This window comes from Oryx dammah, unplaced genomic scaffold, assembly GCF_014754425.2.
Source record: "Oryx dammah isolate SB20612 unplaced genomic scaffold, SCBI_Odam_1.1 HiC_scaffold_29, whole genome shotgun sequence".
Taxonomy (NCBI): Eukaryota; Metazoa; Chordata; class Mammalia; order Artiodactyla; family Bovidae; genus Oryx; species Oryx dammah.
Window position 1 is genome coordinate 76,825,669 of NW_024070213.1, and position 12,089 is coordinate 76,837,757.

The 12,089-nt window shown below is 35.0% G+C and overlaps 1 protein-coding gene across 2 annotated transcripts in view; it reads left to right on the top strand.

Annotated features, from left to right (window-relative positions):
- The window catches only part of LRRK2 (leucine rich repeat kinase 2), a 223,726-nt gene that overhangs the window by 85,643 nt on the left and 125,994 nt on the right, over positions 1–12,089 (top strand). For both annotated transcript variants that reach the window (XM_040233495.1, XM_040233496.1), the window contains exons 22-26: positions 518–587; positions 1,284–1,501; positions 6,114–6,364; positions 6,647–6,795; positions 10,968–11,061. In XM_040233495.1, coding sequence (XP_040089429.1) covers positions 518–587; positions 1,284–1,501; positions 6,114–6,364; positions 6,647–6,795; positions 10,968–11,061 — 782 coding nt within the window. The remainder of the gene's footprint in view (positions 1–517; positions 588–1,283; positions 1,502–6,113; positions 6,365–6,646; positions 6,796–10,967; positions 11,062–12,089) is intronic.

A 12,089-nucleotide genomic window follows, 5' to 3' on the forward strand; every position in this document is an offset into this window, starting at 1 on the left:
GCATACATGTGTGCATATGCTATTTTGAATTTACGTTTGTAGACTTCTGAGCATGTCCGGGGCATATATGTGCTCTGTACACTTTGAAATAGTTATATTCTTTTTTCTTTGTAGAGCATCATGTCGGTGGAGCACAGACTAGGTCTGTGTCTTATGGTGTGGCTTGGTTCCATGAGTACTTTAGCTATTAATAATAATCTTACAGTGGTAGTGGCTTAGTCACTAAATTGTGTTCGAGTCTTGAACCCCTATGGACTGTAACCCGCCTGGCTCCACTGTCCATGAGATTTCCCAGGCAAGAATATTAGAGTGGGTTGCCATTCCTTTCTCCAAGGGATCTTCCCGACCCAGGGATTGAACCAGGGTCTCCTGCACTGCAGGAGGATTCTCTACCAACTGAGCCACAAGAGAAGCCCAGTGATCTTATAGTGACTCCTCAAGGAATCAGCCAGGAAGATGTTCTCTTTGCTCTAAACAGTGATGGTAATTTTATTATAAATGTTTATTTGTTTAATAGGGACCCATTTTTGATCATGAAGATTTAATAAAGAGAAAAAGAAAAATATTTTCATCAGATGATTCACTCAGTAAGTAGTTGAAAGTAATCATAAATAAATAGATATTTTGAACAGAATATACCACTTTGTAAATTTCCTCTGATTATTCAGATTTTCTTGGTACGTGTTTTATCATACATAACCTCAAATTTTATTTACCTAGTGATTCCACGGAAATCATTCTGTAGAAAAGTGAAAGTGAAATGAAGTCGCTCAGTTGTGTCCCACTCTTTGCGACCCCATGGACTGTAGCCTACCAGGCTCCACTGTCTATGGGATTTTCCAGCAAGAATACTAGAGTGGGTTGCCTTCTCCAGGAGATCTTCCCAACCCAGGAATTGAACCTGGGTCTCCCGCATTGTAGGCAGATGCTTCACCGTCTGAGCCACCAAGGAACACATCTATAAATTTAAAATTTAAGCTTTTATGATGTTATACCAGACACTTTTTATCCTTCCTGCTGTTTTCCTAAAATGTAAATAAAACCCTCCAGCAGTGCCACTCTTAATGTTCTTCTCTAGGTCTGTTGTTTTTTATACTACTTAAACTACCTGATTTAATATTTATTATTTACTTTCATGTCTGATACTGGAATAAAAGTTTCATAGTTTGGTTTTCTATTCCAGTGCCTTGAAGAGAACCTGATGCTGGTAGATGATCAATAAGCATTTACTGAGTAAAATTAAATTACTTACTTATATCTCCATTGTTTGTTTTTGACAAAAGGAGCATCAAAATTCCAGTCCCATATGAAGAATTCAGAGAGCATGTCTTCCCTGCCTTCTGAGAGAGATTATATCACATCGTTAGACCTTTCAGCAAATGAACTAAGAGATGTTGATGCCCTGAGCCAGAACTCCTGTATAAGTGGTCATTTGGAGCATCTTGAAAAGCTGGAGCTTCACCAGAATGCACTCACAAGTTTTCCACAACAACTATGTGAAGTAAATTTAATTTATCCTTATAATTCTCAGGATATTTCAAGAACATCTACATTTGTGTCTAAGTTGTATGCTTAAGTCTTTAAAAAGAAAGTTCTACTTTTGTGTCATTGGACAGTAATTCCTCCATTGTCCTGGTTGTCGCACAAGTATCTTAGTTTATGTGGTCTTTCAGATGCATCTTTGCGGGTAGACAGTGGAAATGGAAATCTGATTAAAAAGGAATTCTAGGTTCCGTCCTAATGACTCATGGTATGTATTAAAGTCTGGCAAGGTTGCATGTTGATTATGCCTTCAATTATTTTATTCTAGTAAGACAACTTAAACTGGTTAAATTAAATTAGATCTGGTTTGATGGTCCTGACTTTGTTCAGCTACCAACTGTATGACAACATATCACTCCGACTGCTCTAGGCCCTCATTTTCTTGTCTGCAAAACAAAGAGGCTCAACTAAACTATCCACAAGTCATTAATCAAGTCTTATTATTATATGCACCTTAAAAATTGATTTTTACGCTCAAAATTCCTATTTTATAACAATTAAATTTTAAAGTAATCTGCCAATAGGGTAGTTAGTCCTCTGACTACTTTGTTCATCATTTTTATGTACTATAGATTAGAATTCAAAGATATGCTTACAAATTAAAATGATCATAACACTGCCTTTTAAATTATTAAGTGAATTATTGGGTTGAACTACAAAGTTTGATAAAGAATTATATGTTTTTAAAAAACTAATTTTGTTGCAAGTACATTTTCCCTTTTTCTAACTTATAAAATTTACCATAATTTTGATACGTTAAAAGCAGAATTGTATGATTTTTAAATATATTTAAGTGATATATTTCCCTTAAAGTTTGTGTATCTGAAGGGAGAGAAGAAAGAAAGGTGATCCCTACCCCCACCACGATGTCTAAAATATGGCCCCTCTCTATCTTCCTTTTACCTGACTAAATCTTCCAAGTTACAGGGGCTCATTTTAGATCCAGTCTCCAGGCAAGGTTGGATTTCTGTGGCACCCACTCTTTTTCCTCCAATGCTCACACTATCAATTTGAATCTAAGGTATATTGTCCTCATTAAGTTATAAACTCCTTCAGAATAGAAACTGTTTCAACCTGTTCATGTCTACCCTCAGTGCCTAGTAAGTACAGTAGAGGCTGTATAGATGATTACTGAAGTAATTTGTGAAGAAACTAATGACTGTCACTTGGCTGACTGTCAATAAATATTTACTAGAGTAAGTAAAGGAAAACTAGAGTTTAACCCAGCTAAAACAAAGAAAATATGAAGAGAACATGGCATTATATATTTATACATAAATATATAATATAAATAATTATAAATGCCATTTATATATTAGAAATAATATTTATATTATACATTAGGACATTCAAAGATTCTATAATCAGCAAAACAAGACCTGGAGCTGACTATAGCTCAGATCATGAACTCCATATTGTGGAATTCAAACTTAAATTGAAGAAAGTAGGGAAAACCACTAGGCCATTCATGTATGACCTAAATCAAATTCCTTACGATTATACAGTGGAAGTGACAGACAGATTCAAGGGATTAGATCTGATAGACAGAATGCCTGAAGAACTATTGATGGAGGTTCATAACACTGTACAGGGGGCAGTGGTCAAAGCCATCCCCAAGAAGAAATGCAGAAAGGCAAAAGGGTTGTCTGAGGAGGCCTTACAAATAACTGAGAAAAGAAGAGAAGCAAAAGGCAAAGGAGAAAACAAAAGATATACCCATCTGAATGCAGAGTTCCAAAGAACAGCAAGCAGAGATAAGAAAGCCTTCCTCAATGAACAATGCAAAAAAAAATAGAGGAAAACAACAGAATGGGAAAGACTAAAGATCTCTTCAAGAAAATTAGAGATACCGAGGGAACAATCTTTGAAAGCTGGGCTCAATAAAGGACAGAATGGTATGGACCTAACAGAAGCAGAAGATATTAAGAAGAGGTGGCAGGAATACACAGAAGGTCTATACAAAAAAGATCTTAATGACCTGGAAAAGCATGATAGTGTGATCATTCACTTAGAGCCAAACATTAGGAAGAATCAGTACAAACAGAGCTAGTGGAGGTGATAGAATTCCAGCTGAGCTATTTCAAATCCTAAAACATGATGCTGTTAAAGTGCTGTACTCAATATGCCCTCACATTTGGAAAACTCAGCAGTGGCCAAAGGACTGGAAAAGGTGTTTTCATTCCAATCCCAAAGCAGGACAATGCCAAAGAATGTTCAAACTACCACACAATTACACTTATTGCACATGCTAGCAAGGTCATACTCAAAATTCTCCAAGCTAGGCTTCAACAGTATATGAACCAAGAACTTAGAGATGTACAAACCTGATTTAGAAAAGGCAGAGGAGCCAGAGATCAAATTGCCAACATCCGCTGGATCATCGAAAAAGCAAGAGAATTCCGGGAAAACATCTACTTCTGCTTCATTGGCTACACTAAAACCTTTGACTGTGTGAATCACAGCAAACTGGAAAATTAATTTGAAAGAGGAGGTTATAAAATAAAACATGTATTATTACATGATTACTCTATGGTTAACTCTTATTTATATCAAAATGTGTTTTTATAATACAAATTTATGTATTATGTATATAAATTATATACTTATTAAAGCTCAACATTCAGAAAACAAAGATCATGGTATCCGGTCCCATCACTTCTTGGGAGATAGATGGGGAAACAGTAGAAACAGGGTCAGACTATTTTTTGGGGCTCCAAAATCACTGCTGATGGTGACTGCAGCCATGAAATTAAAAGATGCATACTCCTTGGAAGAAAAGTTATGACCAACCTAGATAGCATATTCAAAAGCAGAGACATTACTTTGCCGACTAAGGTCCGTCTAGTCAAGGCTATGGTTTTTCCAGTGGTCATGTATGGATGTGAGAGTTGGACTGTGAAGAAGGCTGAGCACCGAAGAATTGATGCTTTTGAACTGTGGTGTTGGAGAAGACTCTTGAGAGTCCCTTGGACTGCAAGGAGATCCAACCAGTCCATTCTGAAGGAGATCAGCCTTGGGATTTCTTTGGAAGGAATGATGCTAAAGCTGAAACTCCAGTACTTTGGCCACATCATGCGAAGAGTTGACTCGTTGGAAAAGACTCTGATGCTGGGAGGGATTGGGGGCAGGAGGAGAAGGGGGCGACAGAGGATGAGATGGCTGGATGGCATCACTGACTCGATGGACGTGAGTCTGAGTGAACTCCGGGAGTTGGTGATGGACAGGGAGGCCTGGCGTGCTGTGACTCGTGGGGTCGCAAAGAGTCGGACACGACTGAGCGACTAAACTGAACTGAACTGAAGTGTATAATTACATACTTATATATAATATTATGACCTCTTCTGTCCTTGGGATTCTCCAAGTGAGATTACTGGAGGGGGTGCCATGCCCTTCTCCAGGGAATCTTCCTAACGCAGGGCTTGAACCCATGTTGTTTATATCTGCTTCATTGGGAGCAGGTTCTTTACCATTAGTGCCACTTAAGAAGTCCATAATATAAATAAACATATAATATTTGTACCACATAAATATAATATATATGATATGATATAAATATATAATTAGAAACATCATTTATATATTATTCAAATAATGTTTATATTTATATAACATTTCATACATTATATATTATATGCTATATAATTTATGGTTATAATATGTATTGTACCAATTATAAAATATATATTTATAATCATATATAATATATAAAATAACATGTTTTATATTATATATTATTATTTTATAATTATAAGAGTATTATATATTTATAACTGTATATATAGCATGTAATATATATCATTATATATACTTTAAATATGTTATATAATATATATTGTATATAACATACAACTTGCTTATTATATATTTAAAATTCATATATTATGCATAGTTTGTAAAACATTTGTCTATTGTACAAATTTATAAGATTTATATATAATTTATAATATGTTTATGATGCCTAAATATATAATTAATATATAATGTTATAAATAAATGATAGAGTATAAACATTAGAAATATAACATAATAATTATTAGTAATATAATAAATATATAATATATTAAAAATAGAAAATAGACTTTTAAAACAAAATATTTCATTTGAAAGAGGGGTTTATTAAATAACACATGTATTATATACATGATTGCTTTATGTTTATATCTTACTTATATTAAAATGTTAAGCAATATGTAAAAGCTAGAGAAAAATATTTTCCCAGGAGTATGTTGTACTCCTTATTCATTAAGTCATTTGTTCAAGTACTTGTTGGAGCCTATTATTCTTCCATTTTACTCACTGCAAGAATAATTTACCACAAAAGCTGAATTAAACTCTAAACCTTATTTTGTGAGCCTGCTTTTGACTGTCCACCTATTAATATTTTTCCTGTCTTTACCCATTTTATAGCAGAGCAGATAGGACTAGTGAGTATACTGAAGTCATCTTGTCGATTGTATTTTCAGTTTTTTGAAAAAGTCTTAATGGTTGTAGTTACCAGAGATGTGGAAGACAGAAATATTAGCTAGATTTAAGTTTTTCAGATGGTTCATTTAAACATTTTGTCTTTTCAGACTCTGAAATGTTTAACACATTTGGATCTGCATAGTAATAAATTTACATCGTTTCCCACTTACTTGTTGAAAATGAATTGTATTGCTAACCTTGATGTCTCTCGAAATGACATTGGACCCTCGGTAGTTTTGGACCCTGCTGTGAAGTGCCCGACCTTGAAACAGTTTAACTTGTCATATAATCAGATATCTTCTCTTCCTGAGAACATTGGTGATGTGGTAGAGAAATTGGAACAGCTCATTTTAGAAGGGTAAGCATGTCTTCATTGAAGACAAAAGGGTTGCCTCACATTGAAGTTTCATAAGGTTGATACACAGTGACATTGTTTCCACAGTAATGAGTTTTACATGGTAAAGTGATAAAAAAAATGAGACAATTCATAATATAGCTTCTATCAGTTGACTTAAATTTTTACAATTAATTTAAAAGGTAATAAATGTGCTTTGATGCTATTTTTGAAGATGGTTGACTGTTTTTCTTTAAAGCCTGTGAGTTTATGCAATTTAATCCTCACTTTGTCTCTTATGACTAGAAATAAAATATCAGAAATATGTTCTCCTTTGAGCCTGAAGGAACTGAAGATTTTAAACCTTAGTAAAAACCACATTTCATCTTTATCAGAGGACTTCCTTGAGACTTGTCCTAAATTGGAGATTTTAAGTGCCAAAATGAATTTTCTTGGTAAGTGCTTTTTATGAGACTTCTCTTTCCAGTCATTTTGAGTGTTATATGGGTCAAATGAAACAAACAAAAGTAATCACAGGAGACCTGTATGAACATTTTAGGTGGGGATTTAAAGGTGGTGTTTCAGTTAAATATTATGCTAGAGTTTTAAATATAAAGTTTGCAGGTTGCTGATAAAAAGAAATGAGCTGTCAAGCCATGAAATGTGGAGGGAACGTAAATGCATATTGCTAAGTTAAAGAAACCAATCTGAAAAGATTACACACTGTATAATTTTAACTGTATGACATTTTGGGAAAGGCAAAGCTAACAAGCAGAAATTTCCAGGATCTTGGAGTGAGGGAGAGAGTGTTGGCTGTCCATAGACTTCTCCAGACAAGAATACTGGAGTGGGTAGCTATTCCCTTCTCCAGGGGCTCCTTCCAACTGAGGGATTGAACCCAGGTTTCCTGCTTTGTGGAGGAGCCACCAGGGAAACCCAAGAATACTTGAGTGGATGGGCTCTCCCTTCTTCAGGGGAATCTTCCCCACCCAGGAATTGAACCGGAGTGTCCTACATTGCAGGTGGATTCTTTACCAGCTCAGCTACCAGGGAAGTCCTGTCAAAGAGTAAACTCTATTGTAAACGAAGAGTAAACTCTGTTGTAAACTGTGGACTTTACTTAATAATATTGACCCATCAGTTATAACAAATATACCAAACTATTCTACTCTAAGGCTTCCCTGGTAGCTCAGATGGTGAAGAATCTGCCTGCAATGTGGGAGACCTGGGCTCAGTCCCTGGGTTGGGAAGATTTCCTGGAGGAGAGCATGGCAACCCACTGTAGTATTCCTGCCTGGAGAATCCCCATGGGCAGAGGATTCTGGTGGGCTACAGTCCATGGGGTTGCAAAGAGTCGGACACGACTGAGCAGCTAAGCACACAGCACATTCTATTCTAGGTGTTCATAATGGGGAAAAGATATATGTGTTTGGGCTGGTGGTGGTGAGGGGAAGAGGTGAATATGGGAGAACTTTGTATTTTCCTCTCATTTTTTCTGTAAACCTAAAGCTGCTCTAAAAATTAGTCTAGTTTTTAAATTCTAAAATATTAAAAATTATATTATGGTATTTAACATGCTGTTATTGTCATAGACTAAAATGTCAATACCTTATGAAAAGTGCTAGTCACTCAGTTGTGTCCAGCTCTTTGTGACCCCATGGACTGTAGTCTGCTGGGCTCCTCTGTCCAAGGGATTCTCTAGGCAAAAATACTGGAGTGGGTTGACATTCCCTCTTCAACCAAGGGGGATCTTCCCAACCTAGGGATTGAACCCAGGTCACCTGCACTGCAAGCAAATTCTTTTCCCACTGAGCCACCAGGGAAACCCAAGACTGCAGTATCTTGGAGTACAAGTAGTCATTAATCTGTGGTTCTGTGATTATACTAAAATTTCGATATGGCTGCCTGAGATGGTTGAAGCAGAAACACTGGGTTTCCTACTGAAATTTGTTCAGCAGTTTTCTGGAGTATATGTGCTGTTATTATTTTTTAGGAATCAAATTAATCATTTAGAAGTTTTCAAATTAGTTAGCTTAATATGTATTCATTGAGCTCTTGCACTGTTCAAAATATTATAATCATGGACTATATGATTGTCACTTTTGTTAAAAATCCTGGAATACTCTATGTTCTCTTAGCATGTGAGACAGCAGAGATTTATGTTCACTTTAGCCTGTCTGAAAATTCTAATATTGAGGAACAAAATACTTTTATGGTAATAAATGGGAAATTTCCCCCTATTTTAGCTTCCTTAATGGAGGCCATACATACCTTGCCACCCACATGCCTATTCTATACCTGACTTGGTAAAATAATTTTTAATTCTATTAAATAGCAGAATATAGTTTGACTACTTACTTTAAAATATTCTATTTTTATACATTTTTGAGAAACTACTAACAATGAAATCCATATCAATTTACATAAAATTACTTTCCTTCTCTTTCCCTTCCTTTCACCCTCTTGAATATTGACCATGTTCTTACCATGAGCCTGAAACTGGGTATAGAATATTCACTCACTAATGAGCAAAGCAATTCAGACTCTGTCCTTAAGGAACATGTAGTTAAGTTCAGAAGACAGACAGTAAGTAATGGTGGAATAAATGAATGTAATTGGGTATTTTGTGAAGTGCTATGATGATAAGTTTCAAGATGCTACGAGTGTACATCAAGGGGATCCGATCTATATTGTGGAGACAGGGAAGTGTCTGTATTTGCTGCATTTAGTTAGATCCAGAAAAAAGAGCATCTGAGGGACCCTGAGGCTAGCATATGGTCAATATGTCATCTCAGCTGAATCTCACAAAAATCCTATAAGGGTGGAACAAGTATGATTTCTGCTTGACTAATTGAGGAAATTGAAGTTCTGAGATTTTTGTGTGAAATGTTTTCAGGAACATAGAATTAATTAATTAGTTGTTTCAGGAATCTGCTTTCTTTGCACGACACAAATTTAATAGTTGTAGGAATGGCCTTGTATTTGGAAAAACACCCTATGGAGGTGATAACCTCAGTGGAACCCTAACCATTAAAAATTCCTCTGTGAAATGAAGTTTCAGTTCTTTGACTTTATGAGTCTTTCTCATATAGAATGAGAAAGCTCAAGAATCTCTGAACCCAAAGACTCTTAATTCCTAAGTAGAGAATTACTACTATTATACTAATTTATTTTGCTACAAATACTTTTGGGAAATAGGTAAGGTATAGCATGTAACTTTCTGCTTCTTAGGAAGACAGCTGCTAGTAATGTCCTGGAACATTTTGACCCTTGAAGATTTTTTTGATTAAGGATAACCCATATTATTAACCTTGAAAATGCTAAGAAATAATTTCTCAAACCCCTTTCACAGAACCACAGATTTTCAGAGCGCTAAACAATCTCAGGCTTCATCTGAGTTAGGTGCACTTTTACAGATGACAAAACAGGCAATATGATTAATTTAGTTTCCAAAATTATGTTCCATAGAATTTTATTCCTTGGAGGTACCTTGTTTTAATATTGTATTTCCCTTTTGGAAATTCATAAAATATGTTAAAATGTTGACAGCTTTGGTGTGACTTCCCTGGTGGCTCAGACAATAAAGAGTCTGCCTGTAATGCAGGAGACCTTGGTGTTGACAGCTTTGAGATATTTCACTTTATTTGGCCTGATGTTTCCCCATTCTCTGAAGATCATATGTTCAAAGTATGCTTTTATTAAGTAACATCCATAATTATTCAATGGACTTTCCTGGTGGCTTAGATGGTAAAGAGTATGCCTGCAATGCAGGAGACCTGGGTTCGATTCCTGGGTCAGGAAGATATGCTGGAGAAAGAAATGGCAACCCATTCCAGTATTCTTGCCTGGAAAATGCCATGGACAGAGGAGCCTGGCAGGCTACATTTCATGGGGTCGCAAAGAGTCAGACACAACTGAGCAACTCTCACTTTCAATTTCATTTTCATAATTATGCCATAGAATATTCTTTACAAGGTGGTGTTAAAGATAATTTTTATATCATGCTGTGGATTAGTAAAATATTCCAACATGGTTTTTTAAACTTACTCCAGTAATTTGAATTAACATATAATATATATAGGGCTTCCCAGGTGGTGCTAATGGTAAAGAACCCACCTGCCAATGCAGGACACATACGAGACATGGGTTCGATATCTGAGTTGGGAAGATTCCCTGGAGAAGGGTATGGCAACCCACTCCATTATTTTTGCCTGAAGAATCCCATGGACATGGGAGCCTAGCCAACTACAGTCCATAGGATTGCAAAGAGTAGGACACGACGGAAGCTACTTAGCACGCTTCACGCACGCATAATATATGTCACATAATATCACACATACTTTGAAATGAATATTCTAATGATTTTTCCTTTGTGCAGACGTTAGAAGAGTTTATATTTAGACACCTGTAGAGCTTTCAAGTTAGAAGATTCTTATAATTATGGTGTATTATTTTAATATTTTGTGGTAGTATTAACTAATTTTAAAAGTAGAACTTTTTATTGTCAGAGTAAGGATAGAAATTAAATTACATGTCAGATCACTGATAGCTGTCTTAGTGTGGAATCTGGTAGAAATCTAGTTAATGTGATTAAAATGTCCATTAACTCACCTTTATTTTCTCTTAGCTGCTATGCCTTTTTTGCCTTCTTCTATCACAAGCCTAAAATTATCTCAAAACAGATTCACATGTGTCCCAGAAGCAATTTTACATCTCCCACAGTAAGTTTATTATTTTAATTTTACAAACCACATGAGCTGAAACAGAACTTTCAGAAACTTGGTTTTAACTTAGACATATAGATGTAATTGATTTCTAAACCTACTAAGCTTAATGTTTAAAAATCTATGAATGTTTGATTTTTCTTAGACAAATGACCTAAGTTGTTGTTTGGACTTTTAAACTTTTATTTTAATTTAATGTGATGTTGCATAGAAACAATTTAAGAGTAATTAATGGTTACATTATTATAATCAAATGAGATTGTACTGGTTGTCACTTTAACTTTTAAAATTTCACTTGCTTTGGGGATTATGTTGCTAAGACACTGTTAACTTTGAAATTATATTTCAGTTATGTTTGAATGATATTTTTGGTGAAAATTTCTGTAGTTTCAGGTATTTGGGAATATTTTTAGTTAATGTCATTAAAAATAAAGTTTCATGTTAACTGAAAATTCAGATATTAAATGGCTTTCAAAGGTGTTGTCATCTTAAATAACTGTTCTACTAGTGTTATATATTATAAGCAAAATCCATAAAGGTACATGTGCATATATATATACATATACAGGCAAATAATCCTTAGTTGTAATTTAGCAATGGAAGGTATGAGACAGATATATAGTAGTCAATTTAAAACTGGCATTAAAATGTGTGGAATAATGTTCTAACTGCTTAACAGCATATCATATCTTTAATCTTCCTAACAATCCTATGAAATATCAGTAGTTACTATTATCATCTCTACTTTATAATGAGAACACTGTTTCATTAAAGAGAGGAAGTAACTTGCCCAAAGTCATAGTTCAAACCACCACACTGGTAGTTTGATTTCAGACTCTTAATTCTGACATACAAGCATCTATAGAATATAGATGGTCTTATATTTTAAACATAATGCTTTGCTGAAAATGTGTTTGGAGACCACTTATTTATAAAAATTTATTAGGAGATTAATGTCATAAGGAAGGTTTCTTCCTAGAGAGCTAGAAATTTATACAGTCCTCTGTTCATTTCCAAGGCAAACC